At 46.2% G+C, this 23,373-nt stretch overlaps 1 protein-coding gene across 5 annotated transcripts in view; it reads right to left on the bottom strand.

The window, feature by feature from the left end:
- The window catches only part of ttc33 (tetratricopeptide repeat domain 33), a 79,782-nt gene that overhangs the window by 15,657 nt on the left and 40,752 nt on the right, over positions 1-23,373 (bottom strand). For all 5 annotated transcript variants that reach the window (XM_067982366.1, XM_067982363.1, XM_067982367.1 and 2 more), the window contains exons 3-4: positions 23,065-23,146; positions 10,597-10,728 (exon numbers count right to left, since the gene is read on the bottom strand). In XM_067982366.1, coding sequence (XP_067838467.1) covers positions 10,597-10,728; positions 23,065-23,146 — 214 coding nt within the window. The remainder of the gene's footprint in view (positions 1-10,596; positions 10,729-23,064; positions 23,147-23,373) is intronic.

Here is a 23,373-nt window from a genome sequence, read left to right as displayed (position 1 = left end):
AGCGTCACAAAACAGATTTGAAAGTTCTTTATCTGAATGCACGTAGCATTCGTAATAAAATGGACGAGTTAACGGCACAAATAACTACGTATGGGTATGATCTTGTGGCCATTACAGAAACATGGCTGCAGGGTGACAACGACTGGGAATTAAATATGCCAGGGTATTTAACAATCAGGAAGGACAGGCAGGAAGGAAGGGGAGGTGGGGTGGCTATGTTAATAAAGGAAGGAATCACTGTAATACAGAGAAATGATATTGGGACAAAGCATCAAGATAATGAAACAGTTTGGGTGGAGATAAGGAATAATAAGGGGAAAAAAACATTAGTGGGCGTAGTATATAGGCCTCCTAATAGTTGCAACTCTGCTGGAAGAAGTATTAATCAGGAGATAGTCGGGGCATGTAATAAGGGAACAGCCATAATTATGGGGGATTTTAATTATCATATTAACTGGAAAAATCAAATTGGGCAGAGCAGCCTTGAGGACGAGTTCATTGAGTGCATCAGGGATGGATTTCTTGAGCAGTATGTAACTGATCCTACAAGGGGGCAGGCAACCTTGGACCTGGTCCTGTGTAATGAGTCAGGATTAATTAATAATGTCCTAGTTAAGGATCCCCTTGGAACGAGCGACCACAACATGGTTGAATTCCATATCCAATTAGAGGGTGAGAAGGTTGATTCTCAAACAAGCGTACTGAGCTTGAATAAAGGAGACTATGATGGTATGAGAGCGGAATTGATTAAAGTGGACTGGGAAAATAGATTAAAGGGTAAGACGGTACATGAGCAGTGGTGTTCATTTAGGGAGTTATTTTACAACTTTCAAAATAAATATATTCCACTGAGGAAAAAAGGGTGTAAAAGAAATGACAGCCATCCGTGGCTAAGTAAAGAAATCAAGGATAGTATCCGACTAAAAACAAGGACATATAAGGTAGCCAAACTTAGTGGGAGGATAGAAGATTGGGAATTCTTCAAAAGACAGCAAAAAGTAACTAAAGGATTGATTAAGAAAGGGAAGTTAGATTATGAAAAGAAATTAGCAAAAAATATAAAAACAGATAGCAAGAGTTTCTATAGTTATATAAAAAGAAAAAGGGTGGCTAAGGCAAACATAGGTCCCTTAGAGGATGAGACCGGGAAATTAATGGTGGGAAACATGGAGATGGCAAAAATGCTGAACAAATATTTTGTTTCAGTCTTTACAGTAGAGGACACTAAGAATATCCCAACACTGGACAAACAGGGGACTCTCGGGGGGGAGGAGCTAAATACGATTAAAATCACTCAAGAGATGGTACTCAGTAAAATAATGGGACTCAAGGCGGATAAATCCCCTGGACCTGATGGCTTCCATCCTAGGGTCTTGAGGGAAGTGGCAGTAGGGATTGTGGATGCTTTGGTGATAGTTTTCCAAAATTCCCTGGACTCAGGAGAGGTCCCGGCAGATTGGAAAACTGCTAATGTAACACCGTTATTTAAAAAGGGTAGTAGGCAGAAGGCTGGAAATTATAGGCCAGTTAGCTTAACATCTGTGGTGGGTAAAATTTTGGAGTCTATTATTAAGGAGACAGTAACGGAACATTTAGATAAGCATAATTTAATAGGACAAAGTCAGCATGGCTTTATGAAGGGGAAGTCATGTCTGACAAATTTGCTTGAGTTCTTCGAGGATATAACGTATAGGGTGGATAAAGGGGAACCAGTGGACGTAGTGTATTTAGACTTCCAGAAGGCATTCGACAAGGTGCCACATAAAAGATTATTACTTAAGATAAAAAATCACGGGATTGGGGGTAATATTCTGGCATGGGTGGAGGATTGGTTATCGAACAGGAAGCAGAGAGTTGGGATAAATGGTTCATTTTCGGACTGGCAACCAGTAACCAGTGGTGTTCCACAGGGGTCGGTGCTGGGTCCCCAACTCTTTACAATCTATATTAACGATTTGGAGGAGGGGACCGAGTGCAACATATCAAAATTTGCAGATGATACAAAGATGGGAGGGAAAGTAGAGAGTGAGGAGGACATAAAAAACCTGCAAGGGGATATAGACAGGCTGGGTGAGTGGGCGGAGATTTGGCAGATGCAATATAATATTGGAAAATGTGAGGTTATGCACTTTGGCAGGAAAAATCAGAGAGCAAGTTATTTTCTTAATGGCGAGAGACTGGAAAGTACTGCAGTACAAAGGGATCTGGGGGTCCTAGTGCAAGAAAATCAAAAAGTTGGTATGCAGGTGCAGCAGGTGATCAAGAAAGCCAACGGAATGTTGGCTTTTATTGCTAGGGGGATAGAATATAAAAACAAGGAGGTATTGCTGCAGTTATATAAGGTATTGGTGAGACCGCACCTGGAATACTGCATACAGTTTTGGTCTCCATACTTAAGAAAAGACATACTTGCTCTCGAGGCAGTACAAAGAAGGTTCACTCGGTTAATCCCGGGGATGAGGGGGCGGACATATGAGGAGAGGTTGAGTAGATTGGGACTCTACTCATTGGAGTTCAGAAGAATGAGAGGCGATCTTATTGAAACATATAAGATTGTGAAGGGTCTTGATCGGGTGGATGCAGTAAGGATGTTCCCAAAGATGGGTGAAACTAGAACTAGGGGGCATAATCTTAGAATAAGGGGCTGCTCTTTCAAAACTGAGATGAGGAGAAACTTCTTCACTCAGAGGGTGGTAGGTCTGTGGAATTTGCTGCCCCAGGAAGCTGTGGAAGCTACATCATTAGATAAATTTAAAACAGAAATAGACAGTTTCCTAGAAGTAAAGGGAATTAGGGGTTATGGGGAGCGGGCAGGAAATTGGACATGAAACTGAGTTTGGATCGGTCAATGCCCTGTGGGTGGCGGAGAGGGCCCAGGGGCTATGTGGCCGGGTCCTGCTCTGACTTCTTGTGTTCTTTAGATTGGTGGTTGGGATCAGATCAGCCATGATCTTATTGAATGGCGGAGCAGGCTCGAGGGGCCGATTGGCCTACTCCTGCTCCAATTTCTTATGTTCTTATGTTCTTATGTTCTTAAATGGGACAGGGTGTGATCGGGAGAGTGATCGAGGGGTTATAGTGTGTGTTAAATGGGACAGTGTGTGATCAGGAGAGAGATCGAGGGGTTATAGTGTGTGTTAAATGGGACAGTGTGTGATCAGGAGAGAGATCGAGGGGTTATAATGTGTGTTAAATGGGACAGTGTGTGATCAGGAGAGAGATCGAGGGGTTATAATGTACAATCACAAAAGTGTGTCTGCTGCCAATCCAAATCTCTGATTTTCAGCCGTTATCTTCTATCTCACTGCAACTCTGATTATGCAGTGGAGGGCAGCAGAGCTGGCTAATCACATTTATCTCCAAAATCCAACTCTCTAAAGTAGTTTGGCTCAGTTTAGAGGTTATATATAGAACGGCAGCAGCGATAAGTGGAGCACAGCAGAAAAATGCTTTTGTTTAAAACTTGTTGAGGGTCAAACTTCTTCTGAGTTTATTATTACTCTTAGAATCACAAAGATTTACGCCACAGAAGGAGGCCATTCGGCCCATCATGTCTGTGCCGGCCGAAAAAGAGCTACCCAGCCTAATCCCCCTTTCCAGCTCTTGGTCCGTAGCCCTGTAGGTTACGGCTCTTCAGGTGCACATCCAAGTACTTTTTAAATGAGTTGAGGGTTTCTGCCTCTACCACCCTTTCAGACAGTGAGTTCCAGACCCCCACCACCCTCTGGGTGAAAAGATTTCTCCTCAGCTCCCCTCTAATCCTTCGACCAATTACTTTAAATCTATGCCCCCTGGTTATTGACCCCTCTGCTAAGGGAAATAGGTCCTTCCTATCCACTCTATCGAGGCCCCTCATAATTTTACACACCTCAATTAAATCTCCCCTCAGCCTCCTCTGTTCCAAAGAAAACAACCCCGGCCTATCCAATCTTTCCTCGTAGCTAAAATTCTCCAGACCTGGCAACATCCTCGTAAATCTCCTCTGTACCCTCTCTAGTGCAATCACATCTTTCCTGTAATGTGGTGACCAGAACTGTACACAGTACTCAAACCGTGGCCTAACCAATGTTTTGTACAGTTCCAGCATAACCTCCCTGCTCTTATATTCCATGCCTCAGCTAATAAAGGAAAGTATCCCGTATGCCCCGCAGACAACCACATCCCAGACTTCCAAGGCCTCTTCTGCCCTCTCAGGTGGATGTAAAAGATCCCACAGCCGCTATTTCGAGGAAGAGAAGGGGAATTCTCTCCGTTGTCCTTCCCAATATTTATTCCTCAACCAACATCGCTAAAACAGATTATCTGGTCATTATCACGTTGCTGTTTGTAGGACCTTGCTGTGTGCAAATTGGCTGCTGCACTTCCTACATTACATCAGTGACTACACTTCGAAAGTGCTTCATTGATTGTAAAGCACTTTGGGACGGCGTGAGGTCATGAAAGGCACCAAATAAATGCAAGTTCTTTCATTCTTTCTTTCTTTCAATAACACCACTTTGAAACTAGCCAGCGTGAGCTGAGAGCTCAGTGTCGCCCTGTGCCCTGTGAGCTCGGTCCTGCCCAGTGCCCAGTGAGATCGGTCCTGCCCAGTGCCGAGTGAGCTCGGTCCTGCCCAGTACCCAGTGAGCTCGGTCCTGACCAGTGCCCAGTGAGATCGGTCCCGCCCAGCGCCCAGTGAGATCGGTCCCGCCCAGCGCCCAGTGAGCTCGGTCCCGCCCAATGCCCAGTGAGCTCGGTCCCGCCCAATGCCCAGTGAGCTCCGTCCCGCCCAATGCCCAGTGAGCTCCGTCCCGCCCAATGCCCAGTGAGCTCCGTCCCGCCCAATGCCCAGTGAGCTCCGTCCCGCCCAATGCCCAGTGAGCTCCGTCCCGCCCAATGCCCAGTGAGCTCGGTCCTGCCCAATGCCCAGTGAGCTCCGTCCTGCCCAATGCCCAGTGAGCTCGGTCCCGCCCAATGCCCAGTTAGCTCGGTCCCGCCCAATGCCCAGTGAGCTCGGTCCTGCACTGTGCCCAGTGAGCTCCATCCTGCCCAGTGCCCAGTGAGCTCCGTCCTGCGCAGTGCCCAGTGAGCTCGGTCCTGCCCAGTGCCCAGTGAGCTCGGTCCTGCCCAGTGCCCAGTGAGCTCGGTCCTGCCCAGTGCCCAGTGAGCTCGGTCCTGCCCAGTGCCCAGTGAGCTCGGTCCTGCCCAGTGCCCAGTGAGCTCGGTCCTGCCTAGTGCCCAGTGAGCTCGGTCCTGCCCAGTGCCCAGTGAGCTCGGTCCTGCCCAGTGCCCAGTGAGCTCCGTCCTGCCCAGTGCCCTGTGAAGAGTACATCAGCGTCCTCTCCAAACGATAAGTTTACTGTCAGTAGTTTTTCTTTAATTTAAAACCCCAGGTGAAGGACACAAGTTTCAAACCCAAGCTTTGACATCACCTATAATCTACCTCCTAATTTACCCCGTCTGTTCGCCTACTCTCTTCACCTTTAGCGGTGCCCTTCACCCTCCCGCTGCCCCTTCACCTGGGCTCTCAGTACAAGAAACACCTGGAGCAAGAGAAACTTAAGAACATAAGAAATAGGTGCTGGAGGAGGCCATTCGGACCCTCGAGCTTGATCCACCATTCAATCAGATCAGGGCTGATCTTCGACCTCAACTCCACTTTCCTGCCCGATCCCCATATCCCTTGATTCCCCTAGAGTCCAAAAATCTATCGATCTCAGCCTTGAATATACTCAACGACTCAGCATCCACAGCCCTCTGGGGTAGAGAATTCCAAAGATTCACAACCCACTGAGTTAAGAAATTTTTCCTCATCTCAGTCCTAAATGGCCGACCCCTTATCCTGTGACTATGACCCCCAGTTCTCGACTCTTCAGCCAGGAGAAACAGCCTCTCAGCATCTACCCTGTAAAGCCCCCTCAGAATCTTGGATGTTTCAATGAGATCACCTCTCATTCATGGTCCGTATTGGTACCAACGACATTGGTAAAAAAAGGGATGAGGTCCTGCAAGGTGAATTTAAGGAGTTAGGAGATAAATTAAAAAGCAGGACTTCAAAGGTAGTGATCTCAGGATTACTACCGGTGCCACGTGCTAGTGAGTATAGGAACAGGAGAATAGACAGGATGAATGCGTGGCTGCAGGAATGGTGTAGGAGGGAGGGATTTCGATTCCTGGGACATTGGGACCGGTTCTGGGGAAGGTGGGACCTGTACAAGCGTGACGGGTTACACCCGAGCGGGACCGGGACCAATGTCCTCGCGGGGGTGTTTGCTAGTGCTGTTGGGGAAGGTTTAAACTACAGTGGCGGGGGATGGGAACCTGAGCGGGGAGTCAGAAGGGAATAAAGTTGAGAGCAGCAAGAGAGGGGAAGACCCAGGGGAAATCTACAATACAAATAGTACAAACAGTTGTTCAAGAACAAGTGAAAGGGAAAACCGTAGAGCAGCGGAAAGAAAGTGTACTTTAGGCACGACAGATAAAATAAAAACTAGAAGGCGTAAGGCAATTAACCCAGCATCAAAGCTGTGGCAGGGGGTTGGGAACCTGAGCAGGGAGACAGAGGAAAGCGTGTCAGGAAGGGACAGAAGGTATGGAGTAAAAGGTAAAGTGTTAAAAAAGGAAAAAGCAGGAACTAAGTGTCACAAAACATATTTGAAAGTTCTTTATCTGAATGCACGTAGCATTCGTAACAAAATGGATGAGTTAACGGCACAAATAACTACGTATGGGAATGATCTTGTGGCCATTACAGAAACATGGATGCAGGGTGACAACGACTGGGAATTAAATATGCCAGGGTATTTAACAATCAGGAAGGACAGGCAGGAAGGAAGGGGAGGTGGGGTGGCTATGTTAATAAAGGAAGGAATCACTGTAATACAGAGAAATGATATTGGGACAAAGGATCAGGATAATGAAACAGTTTGGGTAGAGATAAGGAATAATAAGGGGAAAAAAACACTCGTGGGCGTAGTATATAGGCCTCCTAATAGTTGCAACTCTGCTGGAAGAAGTATTAATCAGGAAATAGTCGGGGCATGTAATAAGGGAACAGCTATAATTATGGGGGATTTTAACTATCATATTAACTGGACAAATCAAATTGGGCAGGGCAGTCTTGAGGAAGAGTTTATTGAGTGTATTAGGGATGGATTTCTTGAGCAGTATGTAACTGATCCTACAAGGGGGCAAGCAACCTTGGACCTGGTCCTATGTAATGAGTCAGGATTAATTAATAATGTCCTAGTTAAGGATCCCCTTGGAATGAGTGACCATAACATGGTTACATTCCATATCCAATTAGAGGGTGAGAAGGTTGGTTCTCAAACAAGCGTACTGAGCTTGAATAAAGAAGACTATGATGGTATGAGAGCGGAATTGATTAAAGTGGACTGGGAAAATAGATTAAAGGGTAAGACGGTACATGAGCAGTGGTGTTCATTTAAGGAGTTATTTTACAAATTTCAAAAAATATATATTCCACTGAGGAAAAAAGGGTGTAAAAGAAATGACAGCCATCCGTGGCTAAGTAAAGAAATTAAGGATAGTATCCGACTAAAAACAAGGACATATAAGGTAGCCAAACTTAGTGGGAGGATAGAAGATTGGGAAGTCTTCAAAAGACAGCAAAAAGTAACTAAAGGATTGATTAAGAAAGGGAAGGTAGATTATGAAAATAAATTAGCAAAAAATATAAAAACAGATAGCAAGAGTTTCTACAGTTATATAAAAAGAAAAAGGGTGGCTAAGGCAAACGTAGGTCCCTTAGAGGATGAGACTGGGAAATTATGGTGGGAAACATGGAGATGGTAAAAATGCTGAATAAATATTTTGTTTCAGTCTTTACGGTAGAGGACACTAAGAATATCCCAACACTGGACAAACAGGGGGCTCTAGGGGGGGAGGAGCTAAATACGATTAAAATCACTAAGGAATTGGTACTCAGTAAATTAATGGGACTCAAGGCGGATAAATCCCCTGGACCTGATGGCTTACATCCTAGGGTCTTGAAGGAAGTGGCAGTAGGGATTGTGGATGCTTTGGTAATAATTTTCCAAAATTCTCTGGACTCGGCAAAGGTCCCGGCAGATTGGAAAATTGCTAATTTAACACCCTTATTTAAAAAGGGTAGTAGGCAGAAGGCTGAAAATTATAGACCAGTTAGCCTAACATCTGTGATGGGTAAAATTTTGGAGTCTATTATTTGGAGTAGCAGAACATTTGGATAAACATAATTTAATAGGACAAAGTCAGCATGGCTTTACGAAGGGGAAGTCATGTCTGACAAATTTGCTTGAGTTCTTTGAGGACATAACGTACAGGGTGGATAAAGGGGAACCAGTGGACGTAGTGTATTTAGACTTCCAGAAGGCATTCGACAAGGTGCCACATAAAAGATTATTGCTCAAGATAAAGAATCACTGGATTGGGGGTAATATTCTGGCATGGGTGAAGGATTGGTTATCTAACAGGAAGCAGAGAGTTGGGATAAATGGTTCATTCTCGGACTGGCAACCAGTAGCCAGTGGTGTTCCGCAGGGGTCGGTGCTGGGTCCCCAACTCTTTACAATCTATATTAACGATTTGGAGGAGGGGACCCAGTGTAACATATCAAAGTTTGCAGATGATACAAAGGTGGGAGGGAAAGTAGAGAGTGAGGAGGACATAAAAAACCTACAAAGGGATATAGACAGGCTGGGTGAGTGGGCGGAGATTTGGCAGATGCAATACAATATTGGAAAATGTGAGGTTATGCACTTTGGCAGGAAAAATCAGAGAGCAAGTTATTATCTTAATGGCGAGAAACTGGAAAGTACTGCAGTACAAAGGGATCTGGGGGTCCTAGTGCAAGAAAATCAAAAAGTTAGTATGCAGGTGCAGCAGGTGATCAAGAAGGCCAACGGAATGTTGGCTTTTATTGCTAGGGGGATAGAATATAAAAACAGGGAGGTATTGCTGCAGTTATATAAGGTATTGGTGAGACTGCACCTGGAATACTGCATACAGTTTTGGTCTCCATACTTAAGAAAAGACATACTTGCTCTCGAGGCAATACAAAGAAGGTTCACTCGGTTAATCCCGAGGATGAGGGGGCGGACATATGGGGAGAGGTTATGTAGATTGGGACTCTACTCATTGGAGTTCAGAAGAATGAGAGGCGATCTTATTGAAACATATAAGATTGTGAAGGGGCTTGATCGGGTGGATGTGGTAAGGATGTTCCCAAGGATGGGTGAAACTAGAACTAGGGGGCATAATCTTAGAATAAGGGGCTGCTCTTTCAAAACTGAGATGAGGAGAAACTTCTTCACTCAGAGGGTGGTGGGTCTGTGGAATTTGCTGCCCCGGAAAGCTGTGGAAGCTACATCATTAAATAAATTTAAAACAGAAATAGACAGCTTCCTCGAAGTAAGGGAATTAGGGGTTATGGGGAGCGGGCAGGAAATTGGACATGAATTTAGATTTGAGGTTAGGATCAGATCAGCCATGATCTTATTGAATGGCGGAGCAGGCTCGAGGGGCCGATTGGCCTACTCCTGCTCCTATTTCTTATGTTCTTATGTTCTAAACTCCAGACAGTATCGGCCCATTCTACTCAATCACTCCTCGTAGGACAACCTTCTCATCCCAGGAATCAACCTACTGAACCTTAATTGCACTGCCTCTAAGGCAAGAATATCCTTCCTTAGATAATTAGACCAAAACTGTACACAATTCTCCAGGTGTGGTCTCACCAAAGCCCAGTACAATTGTGGCAAGACTTTGGTACTCTTGTACCCCAATCCCCTTGCAATAAAGGCCAACATACCATTTGCCTTCCTAATTGCTTGCTGTACCTGCATGTTAACTTTCTGTGTTTCGTGTACAAGGACACCCAAATCCCCCTGAACACCAACATTTTCTCACCATTTAAAAAATATTCTTCCTACCAAAGTGAATAACCTCACATTTCCCCACATTACACTCCATCTGCCACCTTCTTGCCCACTCACTTAACCTGTCTATATCCCTTTGCATCCTCCTCACAGCTTACTTTCCCACCTAGCTTTGTATTGTCAGCAAACTTGGAGACATTACACTTGGTCCCCTCATCTAAGTCATTAATATAGATTGTAAATAGCTGAGGCCCAAGCACTGATCTGTGTGGCACCCCACTAGTTACAGTCTGCCAACCTGAAAATGACCCGTTTATCCCTACTCTCTGTTTTCTGTCCGTTAACCAATCCTTAATCCATGCAAATATATTACCCCCAATCCCATGAGCCCTTATCTTGTGTAACAACCTTTTGTGTGGCACCTTATCGAATGCCTTTTCAAAATCCAAATATACTCCATCCACTGGTCCCCCTTTATCCACCCTGCTAGTTACAACCCTAAAAAACTGTAATAAATTCGTCAATCATGATTTCCCTTTTATAAAACCATGTTGACTGCCTAATCATATTATGATTTTCTAAGTGCTCTGTTACCAGATCCTTAATAATAGATTCCAGCATTTTCCCGCTTGCTCAGTCTGGTGAAAGTGGCTTCCAGTAAAGCGCCCCCCACCCCCCCTCCCCCCCCCCCTCACCCACCCCCGCCGTGCAGGGTTTCACCGGTCACGCAGACACTTACCAAGGTCACCTCTCCAAGGCTGAGCTGGGCACGTCCCAGGGTCTGCAGCGCTTCCCACCACTGGGGGTTCAGGCGGACCGCTGTCTCAGCCGCCTGAACCGCCTGGAAAACCTCGTTCAGGATCATCAGTACCTGGCGGAGAGGGCAAAAAGGAAGGGTCAGTCCAGAAAGCTGAGCGACACAGTCACCAGCTCTACATCAGCAATAGTCACATGGACGACAAGGTGAACCAAGGAACGCTGGGCAAGCACGAGGGGACAATCTGTCTAGGGTCCTTCAGCAGGACTGTTGGGTGCAATGTAGATTCACCAGAATGATACCAGGGCTTCAAGGGTTAAATCATGTAGCTAGGCTGCATAAATTCAGCTTGCATTCCTTTGAGTTTAGAAAGTTGAGGGGTGATTTAATCAAGGTCTTTGAAAATGATAAAGGGATTATTTAGGGTAGATACGAAGAAACTATTTCCTCTGGTGGGGCACAATCTTAGAATTAGAGCTCGGCCGTTCAGGAGTGAAATCAGGAAGCACTTTTTCACACAAAGGGGAGTGGAAATCTGGAACTCTCTCCCCCCAAGAGGTTGTGGATGCTGGGGGTCAACTGTAATCGACATGTATTTTAAAATACACCAGGGTCATCTCAGGTACATCACTGTTTAAATACAATTCGACAATAAAGAAAGAAAGACTTGCATTTATATAGCGCCTTTCATGACCTCGGAATGTCCCAAAGTGCTTTACACCCAATGAAGTATTTTTGAAGTGTAGTCACTGTTGTAATGTAGGAATCATGGCAGCTAATTCGCGCACAGCAAGATCCCACAAACAGCCATGTGATAATGACCCAATAATCTGTTTTTTTTTAATGATGTTGGTTGGGGGACAAATGTTGACCAGGATACCGGGAAGAACTCTCCTGCTCTTCTTCGAATAGTGGCCGTGGGATCTTTTACATCCACCTGAGAGTGCAGACGGGGCCTTGGTTTAACGTCTCATCTGAAAGATGGCACCTCTGGCAGTGCAGCACTCCCTCAGTACTGCACTGGAAGTGCACTGGATTATGGGCGCAAGTCTCTGGAGTGGGACTTGAACCCACAACCTTCTGACTGAGAGAGGAGAGCGTCCAGCCAACTGAGCCACAGCCGATACATAGTTTAATTCAATATTGGACTGAAGGTTTACAAAGCTGGGCAGAGTCCATCAAACACTGCAGGGAACAGGGTGGGCCCTGTGCTGGGGACCATGGGAATGTTATTTGTGGATGGACTGGTCAGGGCTGTTTAGCGGGATTTGGCTGATTACCTGGCCTAGGGATGGTACCCCAGCGCCCCCACCCCCCTCCCATTCGAGTGCTATGAGCCACTTTGGGCTCGCTGTGTACCAGCCCCCCGCGGAGAAGTATGCCTGTTTTAACTAGGTAATGATCCGACAGTTCACACCTCAGTGCTCACAGTGACATTTGAAATTTTAGAAGCAGGAGAAGGCGACTAGATCAAACAAGACAGCCTGAAGCTCTCCCTATCACCACCTCCACCTCCCCCTCCAACTCCGCCATCCGTCTCCACCCTCCATCTCCGCCTCGACCCTCCATCTCCCCCTCCACCCTCCCCTGCCTCCACCCTCCGTTTCCACCTCCCCCTCTGCCTCCGCTTCCACCCACCCACGTGTGCACATCACTGACTACTCCGATGTCAGCTCTGCCCTCACTCATTCCCCAAATGTAGTCCAACTGGATTAAATTACCACAGCAGGAATCGGTGCAGTGAGGAATGCTGCGGGGGTCGGGGGGTGGGGGTGGAACAGGCAAAATACTTGAGCCCATAATCCAGGCCGACACTCCCAGTGCAATACTGAGGGGGTGCCCTCTTTCGGATGAGACATTAAACCGAGGCCCCGTTGCCCTCTCAGGTGGACGTAAAAGGTCCCACAGCCGCTATTTCGAAGAAGAGCAGGGGAGTTCTCCCCGGTGTCCTGGGCCAATACTTATCCCTCAACCAACATCGCTAAAAACATTGCAGTTTATGGGATCTTGCTGTGCGCAAATTGGCTGCCCCGTTTCCTGCATTACAAGAGTGATTACACTTCAAAAAAATATACTTCATTGGCTGTACAGTGCTTTGGGACGGCCTGAGGTCATGAAAGGCTCCATATAACCTTTCTTTTCTTTTCAAAAGATAAATAGATGAACGCACCACTAATGGCAGGGAAGGGGGAAATGAGTTCAATTTCCTTGGTAACTGCTGCTGTCTGCTTTCCCATTTTGAACTAATTAGACTGAGATATTAAAAAAAAAATCACAAGACAGAAATAACATCGACATTAGCAACCACTGATGAAATCACGACCGCTTTACATCACGGGAAGAGAGCAGCTCGTTGGAGTCGAGTCACGGATTTATTTTAGAGACCTGTCTCCAATTTGGGTCCAGAATGAAGCTGTCGCGCCAATGCCGATGATAACTGCATATCACGACTAGCTACTCTCATCCCACTGTGACAAAACAAACGGGCATTTTTGTCCGTAGCTTGCTGCTTCCTTTTAAAACTGTGTCTCGCAGTTTAAATTAGTTTTTCCCGGTAGAAGCCACACACTTAAACATAGGAAACACAGGAACACACACTTGTTGGAAAGCAGCGTGTCTGCCCTGAGCTGACTTCCCCAGGTGACTGCCACTATAAGTGTTTGAAAAGGGGACAACCTGGATTCAGAAGGAGCAGGTCCTGACTGACCAACCTCCGTGGATTTTTTGGGGTAAGTGTGATCCCAAACGGCCCAGGGAGAGGCCCCTACGATGTGGTGCACCTTGACTTTCAAACAGCATCTGACAAAAGTCCCACACAGAAGAGGACTCAAGGCTCAAAGCAGTGAGGATTCAAGAGTACATAGGAGTTACACCACGGAAACAGGCCACTCGGCCCCACAAGTCCGTGTCTGGTTTACCCTCCACACAGCAAATAGTTCTAATCACATTTACCCATCCTGATCCCATATCCCTTCATCCACCTCTCTAATCTAATCTCCAATGTTGACATATTTTCTGCCTCAACCACTAACCCTGAACATGAATCCCACAGCCTCACAACTCTCTGTAAACAAGTTTCTCTTGCCCTCTGTTCTAAATCTCTTATATTTGATCTTGTATCGATGACCCCTCGTTCTAGACCCCTCAGCGACTGGAAACAGTCTTCTTCTATCTACCCTGTCCCAACGATCCATAACTTTAAACACTTGTATTATATTGCCCCCATAATCTGCATTGTTCCAACGAAAAAGTCCCGGTTTTTCAAGTCTTTTCTTCTATTTGAATTTCCTTGTTCCAGGCAGCATCCTAGTGAATCTGTGTTAGACCCTCTCTAAAACCTCAATATCCTTCCCATAGTGTGGAGCCCAATACTGCACACAGTAGTCCAACTGAGGTCTAATTAAGGTTTAATATCCGCTCATTACCTATTGAGAACAGATAAGAAATTGGCTCACGGGTAGAGGACAATTTGTTGTAATGTTTCCCTACATTACAACAGTGAATACACTTTTTTTAAAAAGTCCATTGACTGTAAAGCAGTCCTGAGGTTGTGAACGGCGCTCTATGAAATGCAAGTTCTTTCTTTCACTAGTTAGAGAGATAATGGCAGGGTGGGGTATGGGGGGGGGGGGGGGGCGGAAGTAAATGCTGAGTGGAAAGTGGACAGCACTCATACTCATAGAATCATAGAGCACGAAAGGCGGCCATTCGGCCCATCATGCCTGTGCCGGCTCTTTGAAAGATCTATCCAATTAGCTCCATTTCCCTGCTCTTTCCCTGTAAATTTTCTCCCCTTCAAGTATTTATCCAATTTCCTTTTGAAAATTATTATTGAATCTACTTCCACCACCCTTTCAGGCTCTGCATTCCAGATCATTACAACTCGCTGCGTAAAAAAAATTCTCCTCATCTCCTCCTTGCTTTTTTTGCCAATTACCTTAGATCTGTGTCCTCTGGTTACCAACCCTCCTGTCACTGGAAACAGTTTCTCCCTGTTTACTCTGTCAAAATCTTTCATGATTTTGAACACCTCCATTAAATCTCCCCTTAACCTTCTCTGCTCCATGAATGTTGTTGAAATGGTTAAGGATGAAGCTGAAAGAAACCTAGGAATTTTAGTAGAATCGACACTCAACATGTCCAATCAATGTAGCCATGATGTGGAGATGCCGGTGATGGACTGGGGTGGACAAATGTAAGAAATCTTACAACACCAGGTTATAGTCCAACAGTTGGACTATAACCTGGTGTTGTAAGATTCCTTACATCAATCCATGTAGAGCAGCAATCAACAAAGCGATAAGGTGCCACATAAAAGACTATTGCATTCGATAAGGTGCCACATAAAAGATCACAAGATAAGAGCTCATGGTGTTGGGGGTAATATACTGGCATGGATAGAGGATTGGCTAACGAACAGAAAACAAAGAGTTGGGATAAAAGGGTCATTTTCAAAATGGCAATCTGTAACTAGTGGGGTGCCGCAGGGATCAGTGCTGGGGCCTCAACTATTCTAGATCAACTAGATCAATGACTTGGATGAAGGAACAGTGTCTCTTGTGGCCAGATTTGCTGATGATACAAAGATAGGTGGAAAAGCAAGTTGCGATGAGGACACAAAGTGTCTGCAAAGGGATACTGACAGGTTAAGCGAATGGGCATAAATTTGGCAGATGGAATATAATGTGGGAAAATGTGAAGTCATCCACTTTGGGAGGAAAAATAAAAACGCAAAATATTATTCGAATGGAGAAATACTACAAAATGCTGCGGTACAGAGGGATCTGGGTGTCCCCGTACATGAAACACAAAAAGTCAACATACAGGTGCAGCAGGTAATCCGGAAGGCAAATGGAATATTGGCCTTTATTTCTAGGGGGATGGAGTATAAAAGCAGGGAAGTCATGCTACAAATGTACAGGGTGCTGGTGAGACCACACCTGGAGTACTGCGTACAGTCCTGGTGCCCTTATTTAAGGAAGGACATACTTGCATTGGAGGCAGTTCAGAGAAGGTTCACTAGGTTGATTCCAGGTATGGAAGGGTTGTCTTATGAGGAAAGATTGAACAGGTTGGGTCTATACTCATTGGAGTTTAGAAGAATGAGAGGAGATCTTATTGAAACATACAAGATTCTGAGGGGACTTGATAGGGTAGATGCTGAGAGGATGTTACCCCTCATGGGGGAATCTAAAACTAGGGGGTATAGTCTCAGAATAAGGGGTCACCCGTTTAAGACGGAAATGAGGAGGAATTTCTTCTCCGAGAAGGTCGTAAATCTTTGAAATTCTTTACCCCAAAAAGCTGTGGAGGCTGAGTCATTGAATACATTCAAGGCTGAGTTAGACAAATTTTTGATCAGCAAGGGAGTCAAAGGATATGGGGAAAGGGCGGGAAAGTGGAGTTGAGGTAAAAATCAGATCAGCCATGATCTCATTAAATGGCGGAGCAGGCTCGAGGGACCGAATGGCCTACTCCTGCTCCTATCTCTTATGGTCTCATAGGATGTTGAACTGCATGGTCAGAACAATAGAATACAAGTCAGAGGGAGACATGCTTAAACATAGGAAGGCACACTTGGTTGTTGGAATCATCTCAGTCCCAGGGCATTGCCGTAGGAGTTCCTCAGGGAAGAGCCCTTGGCAAAACCATCTTCCACTGCTTCTTCATTCGGATGATTTCACAGTGTTCGGTTCCAATCACCACTCCTCTGATAATGGAGCAGCTCCTGTCAGCCTGCAGCATCACCTGGACAACATCATCACTTGGGCTGACGTGACAGGTCACATTCATGCCACGTACAAGGAAAAGTCCAGTCATAAGAACATGAGAAATAGGAGCAGGAGGCCCCTCGAGCCTGCTCCGCCATTCAAATAAGATCATGGCTGATCTTCGACCTCAATTCCACTTTCCCGCCCGATCCCCATATCCCTTGATTCCCCTAGAGTCCAAAAATCTATCTCAGCCTTGAATATACTCAACGACTCAGCATCCACAGCCCTCTGGAGTATGGAATTCCAAAGATTCACAAGCCTCTGAGTGAAGAAATTCCTCCTCATCCCTGTCTTAAATGGCCGACCCCTTATCCTGAGACTATGCCCTCTGGTTCTAGACTCTCCAGCCAGGGGAAAAAAACCTCTCAGCATCTACCCTGACCCTCACTAACAACACCCCACCGAGTGCCCCGCTGTCAACATCTTGTGGCTCAACATTAACCAGAGGCTGAACTGGACCAGCCATATCACCACCGAAGAAAAGAGATACACGCCCTCATTGCCCCCACAAAACAGAGGGGTACACGACTTCACTGCCCCCACAAAAGAGGTACACGCCCTCACTGCCCCCACAAAACAGAGGTACACGCCCACACTGCCCCCACAAAACAGAGGTACATGCCCTCACTGCCCCCACAAAACAGAGGTACACGCCCTCACTGCCCCCACAAAACAGAGGGGTACACGACCTCACTGCCCCCACAAAACAGAGGTACACGCCCACACTGCCCCCACAAAACAGAGGTACACGCCCTCACTGCCCCCACACAAAAGAGGTACACACCCACACTGCCCCCACAAAACAGAGGTACACACCCACACTGCCCCCACAAAACAGAGGTACACGCCCACACTGCCCCCACAAAACAGAGGTACATGCCCACACTGCCCCCACAAAACAGAAGTACACACACACACTGCCCCCACAAAACAGAGGTACACGCCCTCACTGCCCCCACAATAGAGGTACATGCCCACACTGCCCCCACAAAACAGAAGTACACACCCACACTGCCCCCACAAAACAGAGGTACACGCCCTCACTGCCCCCACAATAGAGGTACATGCCCACACTGCCCCCACAAAACAGAAGTACACACCCACACTGCCCCCACACAATAGAGGTACACGCCCTCACTGCCCCCACAATAGAGGTACACGCCCACACTGCCCCCACAAAACAGAAGTACACACACACACTGCCCCCACAAAACAGAGGTACACGCCCTCACTGCCCCCACAAAACAGAAGTACACACACACACTGCCCCCACAAAACAGAGGTACACGCCCTCACTGCCCCCACAATAGAGGTACATGCCCACACTGCCCCCACAAAACAGAGGTACACACCCACACTGCCCCCACAAAACAGAGGTACACGCCCACACTGCCCCCACAAAATAGAGGTACACGCCCACACTGCCCCCAGAAAATAGAGGGGTACACGCCCACACTGCCCCCACACAATAGAGGGGTACATGCCCACACTGCCCCCACAAAAGAGGTACACGCCCACACTGCCCCCACACAATAGAGGGGTACACGCCCACACTGCCCCCACACAATAGAGGGGTACACGCCCACACTGCCCCCACACAATAGAGGTACACACCCACACTGCCCCCACACAATAGAGGGGTACATGCCCACACTGCCCCCACACAATAGAGGGGTACACGCCCACACTGTCTCCACAAAATAGAAGTACACACCCACACTGCCCCCACAAAACAGAGGTACACGCCCACACTGCCCCCACAAAACAAAGAGGTACACGCCCTCACTCTCCTACCTCCCAATTCCCCCGCTTATACTTTGTGCAGAAACAGTAGCTGCTACCCTGTTAAACTGCTCGATCATGACCCGGAAAGCTGCTCTGAATCCAGCATTGTTTCGCTCGGAAAAAGACACGTGAGAGATGAGCATCTGAAAGAACACTTACGTGATTTTCCAGTAACTGCTGATTGCCTGAGCAATTAGTTACTGTTGTTCTTTCCCAATAATCTTTCAATGTCAGAAATTTTTAACTCCAAGTTTCCAATGCAACATTTTTGCAGCGTTAGTTTGGCTCAGTTGGTAGCACACCCGCTTCTGGGTCAGAAGGTCATGAGTCCAGAAACTTGAGCACGTAATCTAGGCTAACACTTCAGCACAGTACTGAGGGAGTGCTACACTGTCGGGGGTGCCATCTTTCAGATGAGACGTTAAACCGAGCCCCCATCTGCCCTCTCAGGTGAAGGTAACAGATCCCATGGCGCTACCCAGTTATTCATCTCATTGCTGTTCGTGGGATCTTACTGTGCGCAAAAATAGCTGAAGTATTTACCCACGTAGCAATGAGGAATGCACTTCTAATTCACTGTCTGAGAAGGGCTTTGAGACGTAATAAGGTCCAACATACCTTCGTGCCTCTGCCTCACTTTGTTTCAGTCTACCTTTACCAAGTAATAGCAGGTAAGAATGAAGGCTCCCCACAGTCATTGAACACACGACATGACCGTGTCTGAATTCTGACACATCGCTGAGAAAGGACCGGCCGCAACTCACACAGTGCACGACCTCACTCTCGTCTGTAGGACGGTGGGACGGCCCATCGCTTACAGTAAGGACTTTTACAATCGTGGGTTATCACGAACAATCAGAAAATGTTATAGTACAGGAGGAGTCCATATGGCCCACTGCCCCGGTGTGCTCTCTCTGATAGAGCTCTCCACTCTGTCCCAGTCCCCTGCCCTTCCTTCATTCACTTTTAAACGTTTCTCTTCTTCAAAGATTTATTCACTTCCCTTTTCAAAAATATTGTGGATTCAGCTATCACCTTTGTTTCTGGTAGGACATTCCATGTCTCTCCTAACCTTTCCCTTCATTCTTTTAGTGGTGATCTTTCTTCATATTCTATGTCCTCCAGTTACTGATACAACAATCAGTGGAAAAGTTTTTTCCAACTTACAATTTTAAACACCTCCATCAGATCTCCCAATTGGTGTCTCAGAAATGAAGACAATCAGTGTTAACTATTCAAATAATACAGATTTAATCTCAACCTCAGGCCCAGAACAGAGCAAGGGTGGCGACAAGTCCTTTGAGCAATGCTCCATTACAGTCGTTAACTCATTTACTTTATTTTAAAACAAGGGAGTCTTCTGCCAAGACATTAACCAGTGCTCCACCAAAGCAAATCAAACCAACAGCACAGGTTAGATACAAAGTAAAGCTCCCTCTACACTGTCCTATCAAACACTCCCAGGGCAGGTACAGCACAGGTTAGATACAGAGTAAAGCTCCCACTACACTGTCCCATCAAACACTCCCAGGGCAGGTACAGCACGGGTTAGATACAGAGTAAAGCTCCCACTACACTGTCCCATCAAACACTCCCAGGGCAGGTACAGCACGGGTTAGATACAGAGTAAAGCTCCCTCTACACTGTCCCATCAAACACTCCCAGGGCAGGTACAGCACGGGTTAGATACAAAGTAAAGCTCCCTCTACACTGTCCCATCAAACACTCTCAGGGCAGGTACAGCATGGATTAGATACAGAGTAAAGCTCCTACAATGTCACATCAAACACTCCCAGATTAGATGCAGCACAGGTTAGATTCTGTGTCGTAGGAATATTGGAACAGGAGTAGTCTAATTCAGCCCCTCGAGCCTGTTCTGCCATTTAGTTAGATAACAGCTGATCTGTACTTCAACTTCACTTACCCGCCTTTGATACCCTTACCTAACAAAACTCTATCGATCTCTGTCTTGAAAATTTTAAACAATTTTACAACACCAAGTTATAGTCCAGCAATTTTATTTTAAATTCACAAGCTTTCGGAGATTTTCTCCTTCCTCAGGCAAATGTTTCAAGATCTCCTTGAAGCCTACGCATTTATACATATTGAACAATAAAACATGGTGTTTACAGACTGCCCCTGCAACTGCCCGTTGCCAAGGCAATCACCGTGTTCAGACAGAGAGGTGTTACCTGCAGAACCTCCGAATACACATTCAACAAAAAAACAAACAGGGAAAAAAAACAGAGAAAAAAAAAACACAGAGAGAGGCAGAAACATCCGGAAGGCAGAGAGAGCCAGCAAATGACCCATTATATTAAAAACAGATAACATTTGTTCGCTGGTGGGGTAACGTGTAGCGTGACATGAACCCAAGATCCCGGTTGAGGCCGTCCTCATGGGTGCGGAACTTGGCTATCAATTTCTGCTCGACAATTTTGCGTTGTCGTGTGTCTCGAAGGCCGCCTTGGAGTACGCTTACCCGAAGGTCGGTGGATGAATGTCCATGACTGCTGATGAATGTCCATGACTTCGGGTAAGCGTACTCCAAGGCGGCCTTCGAGACACACGACAACGCAAAATTGTCGAGCAGAAATTGATAGCCAAGTTCCGCACCCATGAGGACGGCCTCAACCGGGATCTTGGGTTCACGTCACGCTACACGTTACCCCACCAGCGAACAAATGTTATCTGTTTTTAATATAATGGGTCATTTGCTGGCTCTCTCTGCCTTCCGGATGTTTCTGCCTCTCTCTGTGTTTTTTTTTTCTCTGTTTTTTTTCCCTGTTTGTTTTTTTGTTGAATGTGTATTCGGAGGTTCTGCAGGTAACACCTCTCTGTCTGAACACGGTGATTGCCTTGGCAACGGGCAGTTGCAGGGGCAGTCTGTAAACACCATGTTTTATTGTTCAATATGTATAAATGCGTAGGCTTCAAGGAGATCTTGAAACATTTGCCTGAGGAAGGAGAAAATCTCCGAAAGCTTGTGAATTTAAAATAAAATTGCTGGACTATAACTTGGTGTTGTAAAATTGTTTACAATTGTCAACCCCAGTCCATCACCGGCATCTCCACATCTTGAAAATTTTAATTGGCCCCGAGCATCCACAATCTTTTGGGAGAGAGAATTCCAGATTTTCACTGCGCTTTATAAAAAAAAGTGTCTCTTGATTTCAGTCCCAAATGGCCTGGCTCCAACTTCAAGATTATGCCCCCTTGTTCTGGACTCCCCCCACCAGAGGAAATAGTTTCTCTGCATCTACCATATCGAGTCCGTTTATCATTTTAAATACCTCGGTTAGATCACCCCTCAACCTTCTAAGCTCAAGGGAATACAAGCCAAATTTATGAAATATCCTTAAAATTTAACCCTTTAAGTATGATTCTGGTGAATCTGCACTGCACTGCATCCCCTCCAAGGCCAATATATCCTTCCTGAGGTGCAGTGCCCAGAACTGAACGCAGTACTTGAGGTGAAGTCTGCCCAAGACTCTGTACAACTGAAGCATCACTTCCTCTCCTTTGTATTCCAGCCCCCTTGAGATAAAAGCCAATATTCCATTAACCTTTTTGATTACTTTTTGTACCTGTGCACTAGCTTTTAGCAGTTGGCTCCTCCACAGCTCTTGTCCACCATTAAAAATACTTTCTTGAATCCAAAGTGGATGACCTCACACTTCCTCACACTGAGTATCTGCCACAGTTTTGCCCACTCACTTAACATCTATGTCCCTTTATTAACTTCCTGCTCCCATCTACACAGCTCATTGTGCCTCTTAACTTATTGTCATCTGGAAACTTGGATGTACAACTCTCTATTCTTTCATCTAAGTCATTAATATTTCTGTTCAAACACTCAGGCCCGAGTACAGATCTGTTACACCTATTACATCCCTACTCTCTGCCTCCCACCTCCCAATCAATTTCCGACCCATGTCATAAGTTTACCTCCAATTCTGTGCGCTCTAATTTTGCTAATCATTTCTTGTGCGGAACCTCACCAAATGCCATCTGAAAGTCCATATAAAAAACATCCATAGACACTCCTCTATCCACCCTGCTTGTGACCTCCACAGAAAATTCAACTAGAGTAGTCACACATGATCCCTCAAGCAGAAACTTTTCATCCAAAGGGTAAGTGACTTGTGGAATAAGTTACCCCGGGAGGACATTGAAACAAAGAACGAAAAAAAAGAAATACATGCTTGCATTTATATCGTGCTTTTCACAGCCTCAAGACGTCCCAAAGTGCTTTTCAGCGAATGAAGTACTTTTGAAATGTAGTCACTGTTGTGACAAGGAAATGCGGCAGCCAATTTGCGCACAGCAAACTCCCACAAACAGTAATGAAATAAGTTACCAGATCATCTGTTTTAGTGATGTTGGTTAAGGGACAAATGTTGGACAGGACACCGGGGCAAACTCCCCTGCCCTTATTCAAATAGTGGCCGTCAGATGTTTGAGAGGGCAGACGAGGCCTTGGTTTAACATCTCATCCAAAAGACGGCACCTCCGACAGTGCTGCACTCCCTCAGCACTGCACTGGGAGTGTCAGCCTGGACGATGTGCTCAAGTCTCTGGAGTGGGACTTGAACCCACGACCTTCTGACTCAGAGGCGAGAGTGCTTTCACCGAGCCACAGGTGACTCCAAGCAGTCAGCGTATATGAGGTCAGGAGACGACGAGATGACTTTCTGGAGAGAGAGAAGGGATTGAGGGGGTAGGTGGAATCAATCAATCAAAATGAGACAGGACTGATGGGCTTATAACGGTTTCTTGCTCATAGGTATTCTTAGGCTATGCAATCTTCTCATGTTAAACAGGTAATAACTAAATGAAAAGTGAAATGACTTTGAATGAGCGAGTTGAAGCTAGAAGTCTGGTGCAATACCTGTGCTTTCATCTCGTAGAGTACGGCACTGTCCGGCATCAGCTGAATAGCTTCATCCCACCGACCAATCGCCTCCCAGTACCTGCGGCAAAGAGAAAAATCTCGCCTTTATCACCTGTCTGCCAGGCCCAGCACAGGAAGGAGAGACATTTACACCGAGTCAGCTCGGGGACACCCTGGACAAACTCACCGAGCCTTCGGGGGAGCTCCCCACCGCATACTTTTAATAGGGCGGAAAAAAGACAACGGACAGAAAAAATGTTTTGTTGAGCGAGTGAGTTCAGCTCCCCCGAGGCAATCCTGGAACCC

The sequence above is a fragment of the Heptranchias perlo genome, chromosome 4 (genome assembly GCF_035084215.1).
Source record: "Heptranchias perlo isolate sHepPer1 chromosome 4, sHepPer1.hap1, whole genome shotgun sequence".
Taxonomy (NCBI): domain Eukaryota; kingdom Metazoa; phylum Chordata; class Chondrichthyes; order Hexanchiformes; family Hexanchidae; genus Heptranchias; species Heptranchias perlo.
This window is presented reverse-complemented; position numbering and strand designations above follow the sequence as displayed.